Here is a 19,452-nt window from a genome sequence, read left to right as displayed (position 1 = left end):
ATTTATTTTCGATAAAATTGAAATGAGGGTACGTTTGGAATATTATTATTTCACTGAAAATATTTTCCAACTCTGTAATTTTTCATTTAATATCAACTAGGGCATGGCTGAACGACATTGGCATTAGAGATCATTTGTTTTCTAGTTTGTTTGTTGACAGTTGAATTCGTTTTTGAACTTTGCTGTTTTCTATTCGTTCTGTTTCAATTTTAATAATTTAAAATGCTTCCATATAAGTATTTTAGAGTTTAAAAATAATTAAATCATTTTTAAGAAAGAAACAGTTTAATCTCCTTAAACATAAGGTAAGTTGAATTTGTTTAATTTTATTACCAACAACCAGTAGGTACTTGAAATTTGCCAGAATGAAAACCAGTATTATCTTCCATTCAAATTGACTGTTCGACAAACAATTTTGTAATACTCGAATATCTTCATTACGTCACATTTGGCGCTATGGCGATCCCGACTTTTCATTGGTTGCAATAAGACGCCATTTTATATGGACGATTCGTAGCCGTTGAACAGTAGTGAAAATGTTTAGTTTTTGGATGATTTGTGTATTGAGTTAACAAGAATATTCTAATAATACAAGAATTTATGAGAACGTCTTTCGATGTAAGTTGTTTTTAATGTTATTATTAGTAACTATTTTCTTCTGTTCATTGTTCTTATGCCTGTAATGTAGCATGTAATAACTGCAGTCTCATATTTTGGATGCATTTCACTCCAAAGGGTTTGAGTTATCATTAAAAAGCTATGGTAATTTCAACCCTATGCCCCAATCCCTTATACTTCAATTGCGAAGATTGTGGTTAATAAAAATAACTTTCTATTTTTATTAGAAATGAGTTTGAACTTTCATGACGCCTGCAAAATTATTGTATGCTAATTTATTTTACTTTGATTACAATTATGTTGAAAAATTGGGATTGAAATTGTGGAAAGTAGGTCACTGTCTAGGGACTTTTTAGCCTTTTCCCCACTGAAATTCTCAGCTGTCATTGTTTTGTTGTCAAGCTTTTCTGTTAGATATTATTTCTTTATCTAACAAGTTGACTGAGTTGATGCAGATTTGTACTACCTAACTTAAATTATTATTTACAGACATCTAACGGGGCTTTACTTAATCACTAGTGAAACCAGACAGTTCAATTTTTCCCGGAAAACAATAGAAATGTGTTCTAACCTAATTGTTGTATGGAAAAAATTGTAGGTATCTCCTGAAAGTGAACGAATAAGGAAAAGCTGAAAAATGTCGACGTCAAGTCAAAATAACGGAAGAAAGAGTTCAAACAGCTCTATTGTCAACACACCCTCCAGTACGCCCCTCACAAATGCTGCTAATGGAAATTCGCAAGTTAGCACACAAAGTTCTCCACCACCTAATAACAATGCTCCTAAATATGGTAAGTTTTTTCATCATGGACGACTTCTTACATATCTTGATAGAAATAACATTGTGCCTCCAGGATCAGATGGTATACATATGAAACTTTTAAAATACATAAATTTCAATTCCGTCTCTATGCTATTCTTCGCTCTCAATCTGTCTGTGTACAGGCTGTTTTCCGAATTTTCGGAAGACAAGTTTTCTGATATCCTTCTACTCAAATTTGATAAAGAACTATTGATTAATTAGAATATTGAATGGCATACAAAATTCTTCGAACCTTATTGCTTGTGATTTATTGACAACTCCATTCAAGATCCTTTCAGACAATGAACAGTTGGGATTTTATACATGTAAATCAACTGAATTGAATCTTCTATCTTTGAATGATTTCTTGACAAGGGTCTTGGACCATGGAATGCATACTGACTTCTCTAAGGCTTTTGCCGGAGTTAATCACAACCTTAAAACTAATTAATACAGTTTTTTGTATGATTTTCACTATAAAAGGGTTTTACAAAAACCGCGACACATGTTTTGATTTTACTTTGAATTGTATAGAGAAAATCCCTTTTATAGTGAAAATCATACAATAAACTGTATTAATTAGTTTTAATATGGATTTTAGTTGGACAGTTCTATTCAATTAAATCACAGCATTTTTCTGAAACTCTAACAATTAGGTCTTATTGGTCCTCTCGTTGATTGGGTGGTCTGTGGTTATATGTCCAAGGAAGTAGATGTTCTCTCTGGGTTTCCCAAGAACCCCACTTACGACCTCTATTATGTAATATGTTTATGATTTAATCTTTTATTCAATCACTATAAAGTTTCTTTTACTGTAATTAATGAAAATACATATTCAGGCAAATTTTGATAAATAAATGGATTGGGAGTGCCATTGATTGTATGGAAATTCAGTTATGAAATTAATGACTCCTTTGCAAAAAGTCCAAACTTATACATTAAACTTCATTATGATTTCCTACCACATAGTAAAGGCTTACATCCATCAATTGTTTGAATGAATAATAAAAAAAAACATATAAAGGAAAATACTTAGTCATTGTGATGCAAATTAAAAATAAACATTCAGTGAAATATCTAAAAGACTTGCACAGTAATCGAAGTTTAATTAGGTAAGTAGTAGTGAATTCTTGAGAAGAAAAACATTTTTTTGGTAATTTCATCTTGTATATATTCAAAATGATTTTTCAAGTCTAATGTATTGGCAACCAAAGATGTTTGATTTCCTTAACATATCTGAATTATTTCATTATATATAAAGATATTCATGTTACTATGGATTGTTCATATATATATTTATATATATTTTGATGTTATAAACATAATCTTGTTTGGGGATGGTTCAATACAAATTTTGGAATTCCCAAATTTAGAAATATTTTCAAGAGCTTTATTCACTTTTTTTAAAGATTTTTCATTATTTACTGCTATGAGTATATCATCAGCGAAAAGATTAATAAAGTCCCAGTCTCAAAAATATGTAAAAGGGGTCTTAGGACATTGTCCTCGGGTACACCATTATAATTAATTTTTTACATAGGAAAAAAAATCATTGATCTTGGTAACTTGTGATCTTCCCATGCGAAGATTCTCAAATCATATCTCAACATCATGCCACTGATTCCACAATGATGTAGCTTATGTTGAAGTGGGAAAAAAAGTTTCGGCTTTCTACTTCTCCATCATTATTCAAAAAATGAGAGAATCTTTCAAGGACAGGAAGAAAACAATTCATGTGAATGTTTTAGTCATAAAAAGTGCCATTGAATGTATAACTCAACCCTTAACAGATATTATCAGTACCTGTCTAAGTGAAGGCTACTTCCCTCAGCAATTAAAAATTGGTAGAATCCTGCCAATTCATAAAAAAGGTGTTACATCTGAACCAAAAAATTTTCGACAGATAGCAATACTGCCAACCTTTTCAAAGATTTTCGAGCACATAATTTACGAACAACTAGTAAACTACTTTGATATAAATAATCTTCTGAGTCTTCATCAATTTGGATTTCGGAAAGGAAAATCGACGTCTGATGCAATAAACTTTCTCACAAATAGTATAAAAGACGCCTTTGATAACCAAGAAAAATATGTGAGCGTTTTTACAGATCTTACTTCAGCATTCGACTCGGTAAATCACTCGATTTTATTGGCCAAATTAGATTTCTACGGAGTGAGAAGTGTCTGCCTGGACATGATGAAGTCATACCTTAACGAAAGATATCAAATTGTTGATCTAGGAAATACCAAAAGTGAAAAAAGAAAAATATTAAGAGGAGTGCCACAAGGGTCAATATTGGGGCCACTTCTGTTTCTAATATATATCAACGACCTACCTCACGTGATGAACTTGTCAGGCATAGAAACTATATTGTATGCAGATGATGCAACCTTGGGCAAAAAAATATATAAAATAGATGATCTTCATATGATCCATACTGACATATTAGAGAAAGCTCGATCATTGTTCACACCAAATGACTTGATTCTGAATGAACAAAAAACAGAAACTCTAACTTTTGAAACAATTTGCTTAAATCGAGATAACAAAAAGTCTACCAAATATTTGGGAGTACAAATAGATTCCAACCTGAAATGGATAGACCACATAAATAACATGTGGTGTAATCTTAGTGAGACGGTTTTTGCTATCATAAGAATCAAAAAAATAGTAAATCAAAGTGTGGCACTTGCAACATATTAATCTCTATTTCATTCAGTCCTTAGGTATGGTATAATCATTTGGAATAATGCATCAAAGGTACATCTTAATAGAATATTTGTCATTCAAAAATCTGCAGTAAGAAGCATAATCTCTGCCAATTATGATGAAAAGTGTCAACCAATATTTGTAAAACTTAAAATAATGACCCTATATTCAGTTATTGTCTATGAAAATCTGCTTCTTGTTCAACAAAACTTGTTGAATGAAGTTGCTCTAAAGGATATACACCAACATGATACAAGAAATAGATCAAACCTTGTTCCTACAGCTAATAGGTTTAAAAGAACAGATAATATAGGAATTAAGCTATACAATGCCTTATCTGCCGAATTTCGTAACTTGCCGTTTAAAAGATTCAAAAACTTATTGAAGAAAATATTAACCAAACATCCTTTATATGAAATTGATCAATTTTTCGAAGTTATCCAAGAAGAAAGAGACACTTTTGTGGTCATCTCCCAAACTTTTACTCAACTTTGAATATATATAATACGTTAGCTATGTGTATATAATTTGTAAAAGCTCATGGCTTCACGTTTTAGTCAAGTCTTATAAGACTGGAATTTCATCTTGTTAACTTGTATTTTTTTTTTGTAAATCTAATTTATCTACAAGCATTTTTTTAAAACTATATTGACAAATCTTACCCTCTCAAACCTATTTTAGAAATTGTATTGACGTGCCTAAAAACTATGTGTTTCTTGAGACTAATAAATATTATTATTATTATTATTATGTCAAATAAACTTTTCACAAAGATGTGTAGATCATGCAAAGAAGACACTCTCAGACACAAACTGGAAGAAAAAGCACTTTTGAAACAAATACTTTCATATGAACATTGAATTATACAAAAACACTTTTTCCTATTCAGTTTGTACTCCGATTCGTTATGGAATCGAATCAGATATCATTCACAGAATTGCTACACAATATATTAAATGAAAGGTAAAATTCCACTTATATGAAATACTATTATTATTCAGTGGCGGATATATGATGTTATGGAATAATACACTATGCCTTATTGTCTCTTCAGCATAAGTCTGGATAATATTACATAACTCAATTCATTCATAAAATTACGACTTTATGTCGCGAATGATTTAATATACTCATTTTATCGATGACAGTACGTAATGATATTCATTCGCTGATTTAATTTAATTCCAGCCATAGGAATCTTGTATATTTAACCCATTAGTGATATCGTATTTTTATGAATGGAGTAATCTTCTCCAGATTGGTGCTGGAGAGGCAATAATGCAAGTGTCTTATTCCGAAACATCGGATGTTCACCATTCAGGATAACAGTGTTCCATGTAAGTGAAATTTAACATTTTTCATATACTATACTGTGTAGCAATCCCGTGAATGATATCTGATTCAATTCCATAACGAATATTTTGAATATAAACCGAATAGGAAAAAGTTTTTGATTATATGATCATAAAATTATTTTCAAAAGTATTTTTTCTTTCATGTAATTCAATATTTTTATGAAAGCAGTCGTTTTGAGAGGGCTTTTTTTCTATATATCTTTTATATCATATTTATGAAGAGTTCGTTTATATTGTATTTCCGTATATAAAAAAAGTCATAGATTTATAAGTTGCGAAGGTGAGGCGTTTATAAACAGTGGCTTACTGAAGATTGACATCACAGATTTCTGATCAGATGGAGAATTTGCTAGTTTTCTAGATCGATGTTTAACAAAAACCCTGAACTTCACATACCTTATTCAGGATCATCCAACCAAAAAAATAGAATAGTATAAATGCTTAAAGGACTAGTCAGCACCAAATCTAGTCTAAATCTAAATTAAGAATAAACTCCGAAAGTATTCAATATGGGTGTGCTTATGCTCGCAAATATTTGTTCTGAGAATGAAGTGTTCTTTGTTTAAGAAAGCATACAAGTCTTGTTTCAGTTTATTCATAACTTTTGTATATATATGTACATATCTTTAGATATATCGTAATTTCGAGTTTGAAGTCGTCATATATTAAAGGCGAAATTTCGAGTTGAGAGTCATACAACAAAATTACAATTTTGCTCAACTGGCTATTTAACAAAGTCCTTCCGCAACAAATTGCTTTGAAATAACACAGCTTATTTTACAATATCAAAAAAATATATATAAAAAATGAACAAACAAAACAATTTCACTGATAAAGTTGTGTTAATTTTTCTAACAGTGTTTCTGTTGGGTGTCGATGTTTTACTCTTGCATGGGGGTTTCTTGTCACAGCATACTTCCTAATGATTTTCAAATTATTGTCTTTTCTAGCAAACTTCTGAGTAAGTGACGGTAGTCTTTCCTCGATAGGGATAATACCAGTGAGTTGGTACAGCAGAGGGTTTGGAGGGTGTTGTTTGGGGTTATTGGGATGCCCTAATCTTGTTATTTTCCTTATAGCCGTTGTTTTAGATACCTCAATTGTTTTCAAGGCTCCTTGTTTGATATTGAGAAACAGTGGGTGCGAGTATTGAATAAGTGGACGACAGATTAGTTTATATATTCGGCTTTCTGTTGATATGTTTGCACCTGCTCCCGGGTTTGTCAAACTTGTGAAATGTGCGGCTCTAGCAATCACTTTCTTTTTTTTTGTTATTGACGTGGCTGTTGAAATTTAGTTTGGAATCAAACGTAACACCTAGGTAATAAAATGTCGATTTTGCATGTAAGATATGTTGGAAAACGTTAATTGTTGGAGAAGTTGCAGAATTCCGATGATTAAATATGATGAACTGAGACTTAGATGGGTTTGGCTGTCTGGCATATAAATAATCAAAAATCCCTTTCATACACTAGATAACTGGTATCAGAATTTTGAATTATCCAAAATCTACTTCCACAAAAATTCAGGGTAACCATAAAAGTGAGGATACACTTCAAAAACACACTTTTGTCTATTTTCCACGACATTTCTTTATTGTTGACTAGTTTTGGCTATTACACCATTTTCAAAACTAACTGATTACATTTAAATCTGAGTAAGTCGTCAATCAAAGAAGTAACCATAAAAGATTTGATACATGGACAGATTTTTCATACATTGATCTGAAGTTATTTGTCTAGATAGTTTTTGATATGTTATAACCTAAATTTTTGCCAGGAATGTGAACTCTACAACTCCTTCCAGAATAAAACATAATTTAATATAATCGTAAAGTATAAATATATATTGGATAAATCAGATTTGCACTAATTAAAAAAGGTGTTAAATTTTCTGACACTAATTCTGAATTAGTTTGCTCGAAGTGTCTTGCTCAATATTACAATGAGTATTTAATGGACTCGGCTGATACTTGATGAAAAACCATAACGTATTCAAGAAACACTTTATTGTGATTTTCACTACTTAGTTTGAATAAAACCCAACACGTGTTTTGCTATACAATAGCTTCTTCAAGCGGGTGTTTACAGTAAAGGCACACCTGAAGAAGCTATTGAATATCGAAACACGTGTTGCGTCTTAGTAAAACTATGTAGTGAAAATATTGTCAATACAATATTTTTTGAATATATTACAATAAAATCAATGAAATTATAGAAATTCAAAGGTTACCGAAGAAAATTTGATTTCTTGGATGACTTACAATTGTTCTCTCTAAATTGAATTATCGATAAATTACAATTTTCAGGGACTCTAGTTCCAAACCGAATATTTGTTGGTGGAATTACGGCCAATACCACCGAAGGTGATTTAATGCAGCTCTTCAGTAGCTATGGAACTGTAAAGGCAGCAAAAATAATACAGGATAGAGCTGGCGTTTCAAAGGGATATGGTTTTATAACGTTTGAAAGTGAAGATGACGCCAAGAGACCATTAAAGGAAGCTGATAACATTGTTTTCAAAGAAAGGAAGTTGAACATAGCACCAGCTATCAAAAAACAGGTTTGTATTTACGATTTGAATCAGTGTAGAAACATTTTTGTTCTGCATTAAATTGGCGTGGAATATTGTTTTGAAGTATATGTTTTTTTTAAAGCCATTCAGTCGGGCATTTGATGCATCCAGTCCACCAAATGTAGCAGCTGGAAACCCTGCACATTTTTTTTTTCCACCCGGAGCTGCGATGCCATATTTTCAAGGGGGTGTTGCCTATTATCCACAACCTCCACCTGCTGCTCCTGGAGACCCAAATGCCCAGCAACAAGTTTACCAACGTAAGTATTCCTCGCTGAAAAAATTAAATATTCTCAATATATTTGTGATCCTAACTGTGGTTAATCAAATTAAACCAACTAAATTTACCACGAACATGTCTTCAGTTTCATTCGTATTACTGAAACTTGAGTTTTGGACAAATTTTCTAGAATTCTGAAAATGAATTTTTCCTTCGCATTAACATTTAAAAAGAGGTTTTATGAAAAGCAATTCACCATCTACTAAGAGGAAATGAAAATACCCTTGAACTCCGGACTTTTAGTTTGATATTCTTTGAAATCAAACAACAACAGCAATTTATTTAGAAATAGGGACCCCAATATACAAACAAAATGGCACAACTATAACTAAGACAAATATTAAGATATAAAGGAATATAAAAAATACTAAAGACCTAACTTAATTACAATCAATTCCACTACTACTGTCACATCCACTACTACTCCTCTGTATATATTTATTTATTTATTTATTTCAACGGACAAGCCAATTTTTACAAATAACTTTTTATAAATTGTACATGTGCTTACATTAAAAATCGTAATTCATGAATGAAGTGTGTGTATTTTCTATAATGTTATCCAATTTGGTACTGAAGAGCCTTAGGGCAAGTGTCTTAAGGCGAAACATCGATGTATACCAGTGAGGATGACAGTGTTCTATGTAAGTGCAATTTGTTACCATTCATTTAAAGTAGAACTCATGTGAATGATATCTGATTTTTATTCCACAACAAATGTTTGAAATACAAACGGTGTAGAGAAAAGTATCTTCTGTATAATTCAGTGTTCATATAGAAGTATTTGTTTCGAAAGAATTTTTTTTTCTTTCGTGTAATTCAATGTTTATATGAAAGTAGCTGTTTCAGGAGGACATTCTTTCAGTTTGTGTCTGAAAGTTACTTATTTGCATGATCTACACATCCATGTAAAGAGTTACTTATTTTTAAATTGATTTCTTCATTCCTTTCTTTGGAAGATTCCCTCATCCTTTTTTTGTATCAAGATGGAGTAGTAGAAAGCCAGAAACTTTCCCAAAAGATAATAATGAGTTATGTCAAGTATTTGTGTTTTTTGAACACTCGCATCTCATTCGAAGAAACACAAATACTTAGGAATATTCATATTTACTATTCAAGAGTATATATGGATAGGACATATATATGATTTCAATAAAAAGGAAGATTAACAATAATAAAATCTGGCTACCTGTCCTCAATTGCACACAATACAGTCATTTAATCGAACCAATAGGCAGTCAAGCCTACCGTTGATGGAATGAAACTGGAGACAAACTCCAATAACATATTATCTCCTGCAAAGACAACTAGAGGATTTTTTGCCTCATTGCCAGTCATTGACGAAACGTTAGGAACGAAAACCTGAAGACTACGGCCAACGAACCCAGAAAATAACTTTGACTCAAACAACTTTTCTTGTAGACACTTTTAAAATTGTTACCGTTATAGTGTTCTAGATAGTTGCATTTGTTTTCAGCTCCCACTGTGTACCCCACTCAGGCAGGTCCTCCTCAAACGGCCACCTATCCTTCTATGATGTTCCCCGCACAGCCAATTTACATGCCGCAACAGTATCCTATGCCCATACCGGTAAGTGTATAATTTCTCATTTCTTTACCGATTTAATCCACTGATTTTTTTGTGGCTTTTGTGAAATAATGTGTGTGAAAAATATTGTTAGTGTAATAATAACAGTTTCACAATACACTAAGCTTTATGTGTTTGTTACTAGTTTATTTAAGAGATGCTTTTGTATTCTCACTGTAGTCGAGGGATCATTTCAAAGTGTATGTGTGGATGTTTCTTCACTTTGAAGTGGAAACATAAAACATGTTCAACTCTCCAATAATAATGAGAATCAACATCTATTTGAATGTAAATTTCTGCTAGTTTTTATTTCAATAAGTTTTGATCCAAAATTGGGACTCATTATTTTATTATCCGTGATTTTTTTTGATACTGTATTATATCATTTTGAAGTTGATCACACTGAACCACATAACAAGCAAATGTGAAATAATTTAATTTATGGCAGAGTTATTATATTCATTATTATATCATTATATATTAGAATTTCATTAATTTTATTCAATTTATACGAGGTCTGTTGATGAAATAAGATGAATTTTCATTTTTCTCAGAAAATATTTATCGTTTCATCAACTTCTATATTGTCCCCTTTGAAGTATTTCTCCTCATATATAATACACTCGTGCCAGTATTTTTTCCAATCCACAAATCAGTTCTGATATGCACTTTTTTATGTCATGAACCTGAATACAATCACCGTATGATACTGTCAACATTTCAAGTGTTTTTGAGCACTTTATTCCATTTTTACACAAAATTTGATGCAAATTGTTTGACCCATTTTTTCAATAGAAGAAATTATCTGAACTTCAACAATCATATAAACAATATTTGTAACAAAGCCTTAAGAATGCTAGTATTCATCAAAGATATATACACTTACACGTATCCCGTGTAATTTGAACATTCGTCTTATTTTTTCAACAGACCTCGTATATTTATTAAAAAATGTATTAGATATTCTTAAAAAATATGATGTCTAATGTATAACTGCTGTATCATAACATTCGGAAGAAAATAAAATATTCATCTATTTATTCCACCCTCAATGAAATGTAAAATTTGAATTGTGTGTGTAAATACTGGGTAATTTTGTCCAGTCCAGCAACTACATATCGGATGCAGGGCTATACCCTGTTTCCCAGCCGGCCTACGTATTGCTGGATGGCCTTCAGTACTGAGACCCCCCTACGCCCCCTGTCGTCCCTCTCTCAAGGTTTCTGATAGTACAAACCTATTGCTTACATTGTTGTACTTATGTGTTCTGTTCCCAAACAAATTGTTCCACTATGTAAATTGATCAGGATTATAGTCATTGGTGAAACTGGGTCAAAACCTCTGAAGTTTGTGGTTGCAAACAAAGAGATAAAAATGATCATGGGTTTCTTTAGTTTCTGAAAATTTTAGTTTTCATAAATTTCCTGATTTTTACAGGATACTCACTTAGCCAACATCCTGTAAATTATCATTGCTCTTCATAGAACTGGAACGGTTTGTATTTGGTGCATGCAGTTTATTATTTTTAGTACTTGTGATATGTGCCACTGTTTATGCTTTTTTAATTATTGATATTGGAGTTAGCTCGATGAAGAATCCTTCAAATGATCATCTGCTGTAGATTCATGTAACCACTTATTGAAATGCTCAACACGATATTCTGAGCTGTTCAAAAACTTATTTAAGATATTCTTGTTTCAAGATCTAGAACTTTACATAGGAAAAACAGTTCTTATTAGGGTTGAATCATTTATTAGTTTGTTAGATTGAAGTAAACCATCCTTTAATGAAATAGGTAAAGTATTCCTTATTATCCAAAATGATTTTTGGAATCGAACATTTTTTGATTGCCTTTTTAGGTGGATACCACTTCTCAGGAGACACATTTTAGTAGCTCAGTGCAAAGGACTTGTCAAGTTGAGAGAATTAAAAAAAATACATAGAAATTTATCATTCAGTTAGTTACAGTTAATTCTCTTTGAACCTTATGTTGTGTCAAAAAGGACTGAATTAACAATTTTAATTAATCGAGGCGAAACCTGGTCTAATTTCATGGTCATTCATTGTTCCTTATGGCTACAATTTTGTGGAATATCCTGTAATTTCAATTTATGATATTTTCCAACACGTTTCTATCTCGTTAAATAATGTCTGAAATGACCAAATTAAGAAATTTGAGCCACTCTGTATGAGATTTGACTTTGATCCTACCTTTGATTATCCTATCATCCAGATTTGATTCAAAAACTTAACCTGTCAATGGTCACGTGATTAAAAGTCCATTAATAATAATAATAATAATTAATATTTTACACTCAGAATAACTGTTCAAAAACCAATATGCTAACAAATAAAAAATTTGAGGTATCAAATGTTGGCTTTGAAAAATTAAGGTTAGCTATTGAATGGGTATATATTTTTGTTTTGAATGTCTGGATCATTATAGATATTGTATTTTTATATATTCCTATTGAATAAAAACGCACTGCATAATGTAGTAAGTGTTAACAGTCCTATCGAATTAGGCCATTGGCAGAACTTTGACGTGCGGACGTTGTTGACGTTGATCAGGATCGGACCTCTTCTGTTGGCCAGTGCCCGCTACTGCTAACGCAATTTTCAGTACATTTTGTCGATTTCTTCACAATAGAACTCCGCTGGGTTTTCACTTTTGGGAAGTGCTCTCAAGTGGTTCATCAGTGTTCAATCACTGTCCTGAACGTCTTCTTTTGTAGGGGATATACTTTTCGTCGCAGGTGACAATCCGATAGAGAAAAGAATTGTATCGGTTGCACAAAAGCAAAGATAGACCTCGAAATGTGACAATTTCTATCGATCATGGGGTATCCATTTTTCATGCTGTTTGACCTTTCCAATACGTTTTAAATCATCGTCCTGGATTACTGTAGGGTGACCACTTTGAGGCTCATCTTCGATGCTAACAACTCCAGAATGAAATTTCGCAAACCAACGTCGAACAGACCGTTCACTATCATTGCCAAATGCCTGATTAATTTTTTATGCTGTTTTGGCGGCGCTTTGGTTCAATTAGAATTGGTTTCTCCATGTGGAAGCAATGATATCGAGCAGTAGAAATTACATTTTTTTATAATATTTTCATTTTTTATCCAGTTTCTTTGAAAAATCCTGAAATGGGGCACTTTTGGTGGTACTCTGTGTGTAAACTAAACTATTTCTGTTTCAACTTGTGTTGCATGTAGTCCAATGTCAGTTGTCCATTACAGTTTTAGTTATTAGCATGAATGATATACAGTGTGTGTATCGAACTTTCATTAGAAGTTTGTGAGTAAGGACTGAAGTTAAATATTTCATATTGAAGTTTCAGGTAATAATAAATATGTTCCTTAATCTGTTTTATTTAACATTTGAATTCTCCGTAAAAAACGATTCGTAAATATATGGAATTGCATGAGTATATACCTAGCGATACGGGTTAGTTATACCATAAAAACAAACCAAATAAATTTCGAACAAAGTTGTTCTTCGAAACAAAAGATTTTGAATGAATGTTTTTTTTTATTTCCGAAAATTAATTTGACTGGGATACTGAAGGATTCAATCTTTGAATATAATGGAAGATTCCCATTTTTTTTATAGAGATGGAGAAGTTGAAAGCCAAAACATTTCATTCCCAAAAAATTAATCACTACTGAAAATATACTCCTCTCAATTCAATCTAGATATTTATGCATATATACAAATCTAAATTTTGAGGAAAAGTCGCATCTTGGAAAAGTGAGTTTTGATTCACTCAGTATCAAAAAAATGGTCAATATATTATCTAATAATGAAAATGAAAAGAGAAATTAAAATTTCTATGTTTTCTTCCACTTATACAATAAGTTTGAGAATGTCTGTATAGGACGAAACTGCAGTAACGATAGTTACAAATAAAAGTGGTAAAAAACATAGAAATTTTCATTTCTCTTTTCATTATGATCTTCTACCGCGTAGTAATGGCTACATCCATCAATTTAATAATGAAAAACCATAATTTTTGAATATATTAATTACATAGCAGATTTTGCAAATGAGTTTTCATTGAAAATAGATATGGTTGAAGAGATGAACTTTTTGACATTGTTTTTGGCATAACTTCTGAATCGGTCGGTTTATACTCAAACAATGTTATGTTTTTCTGATTATAAAAAGAAATTCACGCCATGCAATTTTTAAAAAACCTATTTTTCATATGGTACTTGGTACTCTGAATATTGTAAAATATTTTTAAAAAGATCAATGAATTTGGATCTACAATGGAGGATTGATGCAAAACACTATTATCATATATGATGAATAATCACAAATTTGGCATGTTTGTATTATTTAGGTATATTTTGTAGATGCTGACCGAATATTTGAGTTCAGATATATATATTTTTGAAATCTTTGTTCTAACAAAACATCTGGAGATCTATTTCCAACACTTCATGTTGAAAACCATTGTAATTTTTGTCACATTTTAAACGGCAATTATCAATGGCAGTGAAATTCCAAAATGTGATAGTACATTTAGAATCACCTGCTAAGGATAGGTCCCGAGAACATTGTTAATTTTGAATCTATATTATCAGAAAGACTATCGTTTTACTCTTTGAAATTGATGAATGGTTCACAGAAAGAAAATTTCTTGTGTTGGTAGTTTTGAAAATTACCATAACAAACTATTTATTTTAGAAAATTTTGCACATTTTTTAAGTTTTTTCATTGGCATGGCCTGCTCTTAGATACACTCTGTAGTTATTGAATATAAATTTCTGAAATCGTTTCTAGTATGACTACAACTTCTACCAGACAAATGGAGCTCCGCCCTCCGCACAGTATATTGTTGGAGGCCAGGGTGGCCCCGGAGGACCACAATGTGGCCCAATCGCGCCTTCCAATAGTCCCCCAAGGCCACCTTGTTATAGCCAACAGGTGAGTGATTTTTTTACTTTAGATATTCTGTGAAGGTGGATGTAAATAGGTTTCAAACTACAACATCGACCACACGCTTGATTTTCCCTTGAATTTTTTTTAATTTGCCTTAATTTTTTTTTCAAAGATGATAGAAAACGTGATTTCATTGATACTAGTTTGCAGTTTTATAATATGCAAAGCCCATTAGCTTTGATGTATTGACAGCAATATGATTTATATGATCTACAAATCATAATTCCTCGTCAAAGATAACTCCTAGATCCTTCATTGAAGTGACAACTCGTGTCACTTCAATGAAGTTAGTGGATTAACATTAATGGAGTATAAGGTATGAAATTCTCTATTCACTTTATAAAAGCTGATGAAACTACATTTGCTGATGTTCATGTGTAGATTGTTTTCAATATACCACCTATCCAAGGTGTTTCAATCATGTAACCGAGGAACATCTTCCAATGGTTCTATTGGTCTGAACATTATAAAATCATCTGCGAGCATTAGAAAGTAAAGATGTTGAACAAAACAGGTGCACAATGAGACCCTTGAGTTACTCCCGACATTATATGAATGATAGTTGACGTAGCATTTCCTACCCTAACTTGGTGATATCAACCAGTCAATAAGCTTTCAAACCATGATAGAGACAGATCTGTGAAACCAAATAATCTCATCTTATGTAATAGTATGTTTTGATCAGTATATTTTAATCAGTATATTGTCTTTCATCACGATATTCACCACCACTTCACTCGAAATAATAATAACTTATATATTAACAGAACAAAAAACAAAAATACTATGAACTCATTGTTTTTCATGGGTTTTGATCGGTTCAACAAATTACCTAATGCAATTAAAAATAGCCCATCTCTAAACATGTACAAAAATGAACTGAAGAAATTTGTTTTAAATGAACAAATATGATATGTATTATGTCTTTGTTACCTGTAGCTGTAATTTGTATAATTCCATTCATCTAATGTTCGTTATATATTTCAAATAATTATGTAATTTATCTTTCTACATGTTGCATTGAAATTTTTCGAATGTATAATGTTGCTGTTTTGTAGTAATGTCTTTAAAAATATTTTATTGAACTTATGTTTGTCATACATTTAAGTCATTTCTAGATGTAACACATACCTTTTTTTTTATTTCTACCATTCTAGTTGATTTGTATATTATTAAGATATCCTATTTAAATAAAGATCTATCTATCTATCCACACGATCACATGGCTTGAAACTTCAAAGAAATTTCCTGAAAATTGTATACAATTGTGAAAACTCCAATTCGATGTTTTTCAAAATTCAGTTCAGTTAGTTCAGTTTGTTTGGTTTTTCAGGAACTAATCATTATTGTCAGCCTATTCATATTTATGTAATTTATCCAAACGGCCATATTATTTTTTAATATTTATTTTTCATTGTTGGTTCAGATGAGATATTTGAACTTGAGGTATGATGGAATTATTAGAAATACCAAATCAGATGATGCTACATGATCTGATATACAATTTTGATATTATATTATCTTTTTTCAGATGCCAGCCTATAATCCAGCAGATCCCATGTTCTACAACATACCCGTCTATGGTCCCACAATGGAGGGACCACCTGTTTACACCGAGGCCTTCGACTTGGGAAATGGTGGACCATACGCAGAGGTGTGTAATAGAAACTAGGTAGTAGTATCAATGAATTATTTTTCAATCTCTCTGTGAGCTGTTCACTGTTGACACTTTTTTTTGTGGTTATTAGGACACCTACAACATGGGTGATAACAACATTACACAACAAGGCATAGAGACTTCAATCCCGCCTCCTGTCTCAGTACCTGCTGTACAAACACTCACTTTTCCTACTCATAACATCAATGTTCCTCCTCCTCCTATTCCTACAAGCATTGAGTTGAATGTCCCCAATGCCTCTTCTCGGCACCAGATGGATCCTGTTGTTGCAGAAGATGTGTCTACACCTAGGAATTCAGACACACCTGTAGTTTCTATCCTTTCTATCAACGAACAGCAAGAAAAAGACTATTCATCAATGCAGGGTGGTCGAAGGGTGAAAATTCCTCCGCCAAACCTGCATAACAACTTTCAAATTCAGCACGCTCAACATCCAAATGGCTACATTAACCATTTTTCTGGTTACAACGGTCCACCACCGACTCAGTTTGGAATGTACAATGGTTATTCTCAGAATGGTCCCATTTTCCCGGACTATCGTCGAGTGAATGGGTTTGACAACCGTATCAACAAAAATAGAAGGCGTTCATATGACAATCGAAAATCCAACGATCACTCAAGCCGTTCCAGTATACGCACTGATTCCAACTCCTCGGCGAGTTGCGTTGATGAAAACAAAAATGAAGACAAATCTCACACGCGCACTTCTGTCAACACGCCACCTCCTGCCCCTTATTCACCGATGACCCATCAATTTAAAACTATTGCAAACAGCAACACAAGGAACCACCAAAATTCCTTCAGATATTATAATAATAATAATTATTACAAACCAGCATATTTAGACCGATCAAAAACAAATGACTTGACCACTCATAATAAACCCAGCAACAACTCCTCTAGTAATAACAGCACCTTTTCTTGCCCAAACTCCCCACAATCCTCCATTTCCCAGGTGCATATGTCGGCAACTCAGACCTTCGTACCGCAAGCTAGGCGCAATAAGAGAACTGTTAGACGTAGCGGCACCGGCGGATTGAACGAAATTGGCGCTGGCGACGCCCCCCTTCCCACTGAAGTCGGCGGTGAGGTGTGCAAGAAATTGGAGACGCTCAAGTTGTAGTAGGTGGGAGAAAGTCATTATTATGTATATTTTTTTCTATTTATTTAAGACTGTACAATAACTGTAACATATTATAAATTTAATGTAGACCTATGAGAGGGATATTAATATAATATATATTTATTGAAAAATGTGTAGATGTGACGATTTGATTTTGAGAAAGGATTTTTTTTGGTGGTACAGATGACTTGGAAACGTCTTGTCAGATATCTTAATGTGTCATTTCTATCCATGATAAATAATTGATGACTTTTCATATTATGAACTTTGTTCAAGACGTGTTTCACTGTGCAGTACATTCTTTAGTTGAACTGGTACATTGAACTATTATAGTTAGTTTATAATACAATGAGTGGTCAATAACGAATAATTCTAGAGAAGCAGGTGAGTTTTAGGAACAATAGAGGTCAATAACGATTGATTCTAGTATTTTTTTTAACAAATCCAATTGGGGTTAATAATTTTATTGTTTTCTTTTAATTTTCAGTGATTCCAACAGGTAAAATTTTGTCCTTTACTTTCTGTACGTAATGATCTTAGTTCACGTTCAAAGCGTGGTTGTTCTCTATGAAGTGGCGTGTATAGGTGGGATTTCTTTCACAATTTTTTTTTTGTTTTCTGAAATTCCCGTTTTGAAACTTCTAGACATTTTTGGGCCTAATTTACGTGTTTACTTGTCCTTACCGGCGTTAGAAAAATCAGGTGATTACAAGCTAACTTGTGGTTCATTCCCAAACGTTTATATTGGGAGAATGTCTAAATTTTGTACTTGGTGAAACTGAAAGGTGTCTGTCTGCCATCTTCAGAGATTAACTATGATTTCAACAAGGACTACGACATATTTGATACAAATAATGAAAGACAGAAACTGCACCTAAAAATCAATAAACATTAATCAAATTACCTATTAAATGATCAACAAGAAGTCGGACATTAACCCTTATTGATTTTATTTCTTGAAAATGAACTGTAATTAGTCGTTTGGACTAATTATTGTAATTAAGTTCAACTGAAGAAGCTACCATGTAATGAAAAATACTTCTTGAATAATAGTTTATATTATGAAATTTGTTTATTATCCTGGATGATGTTATTCTAATCAAGTAATGTTATTTCGTTCAAAGCCTGGCTCATTTCACATTATATTACACATAAAACAAACTTTTTTTAATGTGATTGATCTCATGTTTTGAATGTGTCAGAAAAAAATCCTTTTATATTAGTAACTTTCGAAAAATATATGTTTCAATTGAATAAAGTCAGGACAGATAAAACGAGAATAATATGATTTATGTGAAATATGATTGAGGCAGAATCATTGAATATCTAAAGAATTACTGGGGAACAAAGTAAGCAACCATTACCTCCAGAAATACGGACGGAAAGGTATTTGTAATATGTTGACTAAATCATAATCGATTTGTAAAAAAAGGAATATGATTTCAATGACAAATTTGACAAGTAATATTGGTTCATAACAAGTTTGCTTTTTATATATGTTGTCAAAATTATAAATAATAATGAAATGAAATCTTAAACATATTATGTAATGCTCTCGATTCAAGTTTTATTCATGCATTTTGAACTGATCCTGACGTATCTATCTGCTACCGCCGGATTTTCAAATAATTCAAAATCAATTTTTTAAGTAAACGACAATATTACTTTGAAGTGAAACACAGTGAGATGCCATTTGTAGAGGACATTCTGTAGTCTAGAAACAACGTAGATTTGTTTTAGAAGAAAATTTGTGCTCTAAGGTGCGTTACTTA

General features: G+C 32.1%; 1 protein-coding gene across 3 annotated transcripts; it reads left to right on the top strand.

Moving 5' to 3' along the window:
• Window positions 1-132: 132 nt before the first annotated feature.
• Window positions 133-17,817, top strand: LOC141481865 (uncharacterized). Of its 3 annotated transcripts, none has more exons than XM_074174178.1 (8): window positions 133-305; window positions 1,217-1,409; window positions 7,794-8,047; window positions 8,142-8,319; window positions 9,817-9,929; window positions 14,721-14,864; window positions 16,411-16,533; window positions 16,628-17,817. In XM_074174178.1, the coding sequence occupies exons 2-8, from the start codon at window positions 1,256-1,258 to the stop codon at window positions 17,678-17,680; spliced, it is 2,019 nt and encodes a 672-aa protein (XP_074030279.1). In that variant the 5' UTR covers window positions 133-305; window positions 1,217-1,255; the 3' UTR covers window positions 17,681-17,817. The 3 variants fall into 3 exon arrangements, with proteins under 3 accessions (XP_074030279.1, XP_074030280.1, XP_074030281.1); XM_074174179.1 differs by lacking the exon at window positions 133-305 and adding an exon at window positions 463-618 and having other exon boundaries at window positions 1,108-1,409; XM_074174180.1 differs by lacking the exon at window positions 133-305 and adding an exon at window positions 469-618.
• The last annotated feature ends 1,635 nt before the right edge of the window (window positions 17,818-19,452 follow it).

This window comes from Leptinotarsa decemlineata, unplaced genomic scaffold (assembly GCF_025532065.1).
Source record: "Leptinotarsa decemlineata unplaced genomic scaffold, Ldec_3_MD MMD2_tig00000505_RagTag_RagTag, whole genome shotgun sequence".
NCBI classification, from domain to species: domain Eukaryota; kingdom Metazoa; phylum Arthropoda; class Insecta; order Coleoptera; family Chrysomelidae; genus Leptinotarsa; species Leptinotarsa decemlineata.
This window is presented reverse-complemented; position numbering and strand designations above follow the sequence as displayed.